Source organism: Camellia sinensis, chromosome 13, assembly GCF_055761805.1.
Source record: "Camellia sinensis isolate YWXY chromosome 13, ASM5576180v1, whole genome shotgun sequence".
In the NCBI taxonomy this organism is placed as follows: Eukaryota; Viridiplantae; Streptophyta; class Magnoliopsida; order Ericales; family Theaceae; genus Camellia; species Camellia sinensis.
Window position 1 is genome coordinate 152,146,179 of NC_138973.1, and position 7,646 is coordinate 152,153,824.

The 7,646-nt window shown below is 48.2% G+C and overlaps 1 protein-coding gene across 1 annotated transcript; it reads right to left on the reverse strand.

Annotated features, from left to right (window-relative positions):
- Nucleotides 1-5,583: 5,583 nt before the first annotated feature.
- Nucleotides 5,584-7,124, reverse strand: LOC145806070 (uncharacterized). The gene is made up of 3 exons (XM_082901727.1): nucleotides 6,549-7,124; nucleotides 6,368-6,466; nucleotides 5,584-6,157 (listed from the first exon to the last, which is right to left on the reverse strand). Exons 1-3 carry the CDS (start codon nucleotides 6,951-6,953, stop codon nucleotides 5,735-5,737), a joined length of 927 nt encoding a protein of 308 aa, XP_082757853.1. The 5' UTR covers nucleotides 6,954-7,124; the 3' UTR covers nucleotides 5,584-5,734.
- Nucleotides 7,125-7,646: the final 522 nt, after the last annotated feature.

The window sequence follows — 7,646 nt, forward strand, 5'->3', positions numbered from 1 at the left end:
CCTGGGATGGGATTAGGGAGAAGCGGCCGGAAGGGCGTCTCAGTGTTGGCCGAAGTGCCACACAACCCCCACGCCTTTGGACTGGGTTATCTGCCCACCAAGGAAGATTGGTTGAGGAAAGGGAAAGAAATGGCCGGAAGGGCCAGAGCAAAGAAGGCCGGGAAGCCATTTGATTTAATGCACAGGCCCATCTGGGGTACCCTAAACGGACGCTTCGTCCGGGAGGGGGAAGATTTTCCGTTCTGCGGCTTCCCGGAGCCATGGCTAGACGCAAAGGGGAAGCGCGTGCCTGGTTTTGAAATCTTCTTCGACATACAATTATCTGGGGATGACGTTGCCGAGGCGCAGACAGACCCACCAACCGAGATTGAGCAATGTGAAGCAGTGGATCCCGAGAGTACAGAGCTGGAAATGGGGGTAGCACTGGCGAGTCTACTATCAGATCCTCCGATCAGCCAAGAGTGTTTGGGGGATAACTCTTCGGTTTCTGTGATTGGAGATGAAATAGCTGCAGGCTTTCCAGCGCCGATCTTGGATGCATCTATCGCACCTTCTCTCATCTGGCAATATGAAGAAGGCTTTTTATTTAGCAGTTCCGGGTCAGGTAGTGAGCCGGAATCTGATCCTGCCGAATCTTCTGCGTCGGAATCAGATTCCAGCTCGACTGAGTCTGAGTCCGGTATTCCTGGGAGTGATAACCCGGATACCACAGTCCTGTCTAGGTCGTCTTTTTCATTTTCTTTTGAGTCTGTTGTAACAGAGGAATCTGACGGCTTGGAAGTATTTAATGAGAATGATGTGGATGTGGTTTCCGAGTATTTTTCTGTGCCTTTGATTTATTGCTTAAATCAGGATTTTCAAAATTTTGATGAAAATAGTGAGGAAGAAATTCCTCCAGTTTTGCAACGATTAATTGATCAGGAGCAGGAAAGATTTGTTAAACCTTTAATCGATGAAATCACTTCTGTGAATATTGGTACTGAGAAGGACCCGCGGCTGGTCCAGATCGGGTCCACGTTGTCTTCAGAGGAGCGCGAGCGCTTAGTCGCTTTATTAAAAGATTTCAAAGATGTTTTCGCGTGGTCCTATGAAGACATGCCTGGAATCGATCCTGAGATTGTACAGCACCGGATCCCTCTTGATCCAGAGGCCCGCCCTGTCAAACAGAAACTCAGAAGGATTCGCCCGGACTGGGCCCTCAAGATTAAGGAAGAGGTCACCAAACAAATTGACGCAGGGTTCCTGTTGGTATCTGAATATCCAACTTGGTTGGCCAACATAGTCCCAGTGCCAAAGAAGGACGGCAGAATTCGGGTCTGTGTAGACTTCAGGGATTTGAACAAGGCCAGTCCGAAGGACGACTTCCCCTTGCCGCACATCGATGAATTGGTGGATTTCACGGCAGGACACGCCTTGCTTTCGTTTATGGATGGTTTCTCAGGCTATAATCAGATAGTGATGGCACCCGAAGACCGGGAGAAGACTGCGTTCACTACCCCGTGGGGGACATATTGTTATCGAGTGATGCCATTCGGGTTGAAAAATGCTGGAGCTACGTATCAACGGGCAGCAACTACAATATTACATGATATGATCCATAAGGAGGTCGAAGTGTACGTGGACGACATGATTGTCAAATCCAAAGATAGAGAGGGCCACTACACCGCCTTACAAAAATTCTTTCAGAGGATCAAAGAGTTTCGGCTGCGACTGAACCCCCAGAAATGCACGTTTGGTGTTACAGCAGGGAAGATGTTAGGGTTTCTGATCACACAAAGGGGCATCGAGGTCGACCCTTCCAAAATCAAGGCCATCTTAGAAATGCCACCACCAAGGACTGAAAAGGAGGTGCGAGGCTTTCTGGGTAAAGTGCAATTCATAAGGCGGTTTATTTCTAAACTAACCTTGACTTGTGAACCACTTTTTGGTCTCCTGAAGAAAGGAAAGAAATTCCAATGGGACGGCCGATGTCAAGCAGCTTTTGAGCAGATCAAAAAGTATCTACAGAACCCACCCGTGTTGTCACCGCCAGAGCCAGGGAGACCGTTGATACTGTACCTTTCGGTAACTGAGACCACCATGGGCTGCATGCTCGCGCAGGAGTCAGAAGACAAAGTGGAAAGGGCCATATACTATCTGAGCAAAAAGATGCTAGATTACGAAACCCGCTATACACCGCTGGAAAAGGCTTGCTTGGCCTTGGTATGGGCAACCAGGAAGCTGCGGCACTACCTGTTAGCTCACTCTGTAATGTTGGTTTCGCGGTTGGATCCCATCAAATATCTTTTCGAGAAACCAGCACTTACGGGTAGGCTAGCTCGATGGCTGCTGTTGCTCTCCGAATTTGATTTGAAGTATGTAACGCGCAAGTCAGTAAAAGGCAGAGCGGTAGCGGAGTTCCTTGCCGACCACCCGGTTGAGGGGGATGAAGCGGTTGAGTATCTATTCCCAGATGAAGCCATTCTGCACGTTAAAGATGAAACCTGGACAATGTACTTTGACGGAGCGTCAAACCAGTATGGGTATGGGATAGGGGTGTTGCTGATAGCGCCTGATGATTCTCGTATTCCTTTAGCATTCAAGCTCCGGTTCAAAGTTTCCAACAATGAAGCAGAGTATGAGGCATGTATTGCTGGCCTGGAAGCAGCCCTGGAACTAGGGGCAAGACGAGTGGACGTCATTGGGGACTCGAACCTTGTTGTGTCTCAAGCAAAAGGAGATTGGAAGGTCAAAGAGGAAAGGATGATAATCTACCACCAAACCTTGGATTTGTTAATTCCTCGGTTTGAGAAGCTAAATTTCGCCCACCTCGTAAGAGAGAACAACAGGTTTGCAGATTCATTAGCAACTCTATCTTCTATGATAGACATCCCGTCCGGAGTCCGGATGCGTCCAGTCATTATTGATCAAAAGTTTGCGCCGGCATATGAGTCGATTTCCGCCATAGATGAGGTTCAAGACGGCAACCCCTGGTATTACGACATCTGGAACTTCTTGGAAAAGGAGACATACCCACTAGGGGCAAATGCCAAGGATAAGAGGGCTGTCAGAAGAATGGCTGCTCAGTTCATTATCTGCGGGGGAAATTTGTACAAAAGGGGCCATCTGGGAATGCATAAGCTCTGTGTAGAAGCTGAAGAGTCAAAACGCCTGATGGAAGCCATCCATGGGGGAGAGTGCGGTGCGCATATGAATGGGGTGATGCTGGCCAGAAAAATCCTCAGACAGGGCTACTACTGGTCGACCATGGAGGAGGATTGCATTACTTTTGTTCGGCGATGCCACAAATGTCAAATTCATGCAAATCGCATGAACATCCCGCCGTCAAAACTATACAACATGACTTCACCGTGGCCTTTTTCAGTCTGGGGAATTGACGTGATCGGAGCTGTTACCCCGAAGGGGTCAAACGGGCATGAGTTTATCCTGGTAGCGATAGATTATTTCACGAAATGGGTCGAGGCCCAATCATACGCAGTGTTGAAGGCGTCGCATGTCGCAAAGTTCATCAGGAACAATATCATCTGTCGCTACGGGGTGCCAAACGAGATAATTTCAGATAATGGTTCCCACTTCAAGAAAGAAGTGATAGACTTGTTGGAGAAATACAATGTGGCTTTCCGTAAGTCATCTACATACAGGCCGCAGACCAACGGAGCAGTTGAGGCCGCCAACAAGAATATCAAGCATATACTACAGAAGATGGTGGAAACCTATCGAGATTGGCCAGACAAGCTGTCATTTGCTCTATGGGGCTACAGGACTTCAATCAGAACTTCTACTGGAGCAACTCCGTATTCATTGGTCTATGGAATGGAGGCTGTTCTACCCATTGAGATTGAGGTCCCATCATTACGAGTATTGGCTGAATGCCAGATAGCCGAGGCAGATTGGCAGCAAAGCAGATTAGAAGAACTCATGCTCTTTGATGAAAGAAGACTGAAAGCACTGTACCACATCCAAGGCTATCAACGCAGAATTGCCCGGGCTTTCAACAAGAAGGTTAAGTCCAGGAATCTGAAAGAGGGAGATTTGGTGCTCAAAGACAACCGAGCTCCCATCCACGACCCAAGGGGCAAGTTCAAGCCCAATTGGACTGGTCCTTACATTATCAAAGCTATCTGGTCAGGTGGGGCTGTGGTTCTGATGGATCTAGATGGCTTGGAGTTCTCACAACCGATCAATATGGACAAGTTGAAGAAATACTATCCTTGAGAGGCTCGCTAGGCCGAAAACCCGAAAGGGCGACCAAGGCAAGATTCAGAGCACAAAAAATTAGAAAATATAAAAACTGAGCTCGCAAGGTTGAAAACCCGCAAAGGGCGGCCTTGGCAAAAGTTAGAGCGCAAAAGGAGAGTGAAAATACTCGAGCGAACCTAAGCCTGAACTACGTAAGACTTGATTCCCATCTTTGGGATACGTAGGCAGCTTCGTCTTGAAGTTCAGTCATAAACTTTTCCCCGATCAACTTTGTCCATTTCGATCGTCTCAGTCATCTTTATCTATCAGCATTTACCGTGATCTCCGGTACAGTGCTGTTCAAACTAGGGGCAACTTTCCGTTGCCGCGACGGTGCAGAGTTACTCAGACAAGGGGCAACTTTCCGTTGCTTTGGAGTGCCGCATTGTTCTTCAGACTAGGGGCAACTTTCCAGTTGCAAGGATCTGGGGTTGTGTATCTCAGTGACAGATTTTCGGCATGTCCAGTTCTGATCCACATCGAAAATAGTTTTGAAAAGTTTTAATAAAAGTTGACTTTGTTCAAATCAATCTTTTTATGACTTAGACCATTTTTGGACCAAAAGTGGAAAATTTTCAGTACCATAACTTTCAATTTCATTGATTTCAAAATAGAGTTCTCCTGCTCTTACATTACAATCGAGGTTGCTTTTTAGTACAATCATAAAGAAAACTTGAAAATACTAATAAGCAATAAATTTGGGGCATAGTTGAATCAAGTATCTCTGTGTCCCCCTCCAGAGCTGGATGGGATATCTGATGCCGAGCTGGGCCCAATTTGTACCTCCTCTTTGAGCCAATCCACACATTCATCTAACAAAGTGCAACTGAAGGTTGAAGCAGGGGCCAGAAACTCTCTAGTCCTCCATGCCGTGGCATATCTCTGGCCGGCCAGCTCCCAGGGATGGCTGGCAATGTTGCAGTGTGTCTTCTCGGCCCTGTTTTGCTCTTCGAAGGAGAACTCCAAACATTACCATACAACAGGAGAGCCGAAGGCCTTCATTTCAGACGCGTTCCGATGCCCAGATCGTCAGAAGTACACCTTTTGTTGTTGAGTTTTGCTTATCGAGTTGTTGTACTTTGCTTATCGAGTTGTTTGTCGAGCGGACGTGTTTTGTGTTTTGAGTCCTTGCTCTCTGTTTAAGCAAATTCTGTTAAAGTCTTGTTTGTTTGCATTGTTGCTTTTTTCTTATCGAGTTGTAAACTTGCTAAAGGTTCTGTTATATCTTAGTAAGTTGGGTTGTTTAGTTTGTTGCGTCGGTTCACTACCTGATTTGGTGATTACAATGCGCATTACCATTCAATTTCATTTCTTGTGCAAAACAATTGATGCGATACGATGCTAAAAATACAAACACTTTTCCAAAAGCTATTTCATTTCATCATGCTTTACAACAAATAAAGGTACAGGTTTTACAAAAATAAAACTGCCTAACAATGTGCAAAGTGCTACAAACTACTAGTAAAAAGAAAAATAAAGCATGGAAATAGCAGCATCAAAATCCTCGAGAACGGGAACGAGAAGCACGCCTAGTCCTCTTTTGCGGGACAACCTCCACACCATCATCAGAGTCGGAGCTGTCATCCTCAAGATCCTCCTCAGCCTCGCCTCTGTTCCCCGAGCCAAAACCGGAGCCTCCCTCCTCAACAGATGTCTCGAACTGGCGGTCGGTAGCCTCCTCCTCCTCCTCCTCCTCCTCATCAGGCTCCACCTCCACGACATGAGCCCTGCGCCTGCGGACCGGTCCTCCTCGAGCTCCTCGATAAGGCCTAGATGGCCCGGCTCCTCGGGAAGGCCGAGATGGCCCCTCCCCCTGATAAGGCCCGGATGGCCCAGCTCCCTGATAAGGCCCGGATGGCCCAGCTCCCCAATGAGGCCCAGGTGGCCTGGCCTGCGGCTGACCGGACCATGTAGGCATCTGAAAACAAGGAGTTTAAATCAAATACATCAGTCCAAATATGTACATCGGATACAGATACGAGCAAAAGCTACATGAAGTGGGTGCGTGTAAATACAGTGTACAAGTGAGGTGTGTGTCAGATGTGCTCTACACAAGTAGTCTATCAATGCAGTAGAAATCAGCATGTCATCAGAAGTATGATAAATGCCAGGAAAAACTGAAGGGTACCTGAATGCCCGCAACAGACAACTGTGCCTCCCTGCGTAGGACCATGCCCTCGAGTGTGGCCACCAGCTCAACCATCTCCTCCATGTACCCTCGCGATGGCTGCAAAAATGATTTCATAATCATCAGTGAACAAATGAGTATCTAAACATCTGAAATGATGAATGACGAAAGTGGAGCGTACCGGCGGTGAGTCCGGATCAATGGCATATCGATCACTGGGCATCCGAGGCTCTAGTGGAACTGGAATCGGAGAGCTAGTCCCATACTGCCACGCCATCAACTCAGTAGGCATATCTGGCCATCCCAGATGAGGATGAATCGACGGGTTCGGAGGAAACGGTCTACTCCCACCTCTAGATGCGCCAGCCCTGCTAGAAGAAGGGATGTCTGTAGCCCGAGCCTGAGCCTGATCCGAGGATGACATACCGGCAGGTCTCATCATCGGAATACGAGCCTCTGTCAATGGAGGCATCAAATATATGTGACGATAGGTGGCGTAGTCCCCCTCCGCAACATATAACAAAGCATCGCTGCCTAGCATGGCGCCGACTACCTCCGAGTAAGAGAGCCTGTCAGCGGTCCGCATACTAGCCGGAGGTACCGCGGGAACATCCTGGGAAAGATACCCCCGTACCTGGCACAGAAAGCGCTCCCCCAGGAACCAGACTCTGCCGACTGGCCCTTCAAGCAGGACCCTATACCGGGAGATGCCTGATGCTCCGGTATACTGAAGTAAGAGATCATCACCCAAGGGTGCCCAAGGCTGCCAAGTAATCTGCGGATGATAAATGTATAAACCAATCAGAAAACGAGGATATACAGAGCAAGTCAAAGATGAAAATGAAAAGGACTGAAACTTCCGAAGTACCTCTGAGTGTCGCACAGTGTCGAAGTACTGTCGCAGGCGAACCAGGGTCTCTCGAGGCCTCGCCCGGTGCGGGCCCTCAAATATCAATGAATATGGGGTCACAGGGATCCCCACCACCTCCAGCACTGGGGCTAACGATGGGAAGTATACATAAGCCCATAGCTGAGAAGAGCAGTGCAGAATGTAAGTACGAAATGATGAGAGCAAAATGCAGACTGTAAAAGTGTGCTGTATGTGCAATGTACAAGTAATGAAGAGCAGAAATGTAAATCAGGGGGACAGAAAATACCTCCCAAGCTCTCCAGTAGCCACCAAGCAAATCGCCCCGCCCGCGGGAGGTCGCGCTCATGTAAAAGTAGAGGGTAGCCAGGCCAGCGCCACCCCAATCATATCTACTGACCTGTGATAGGT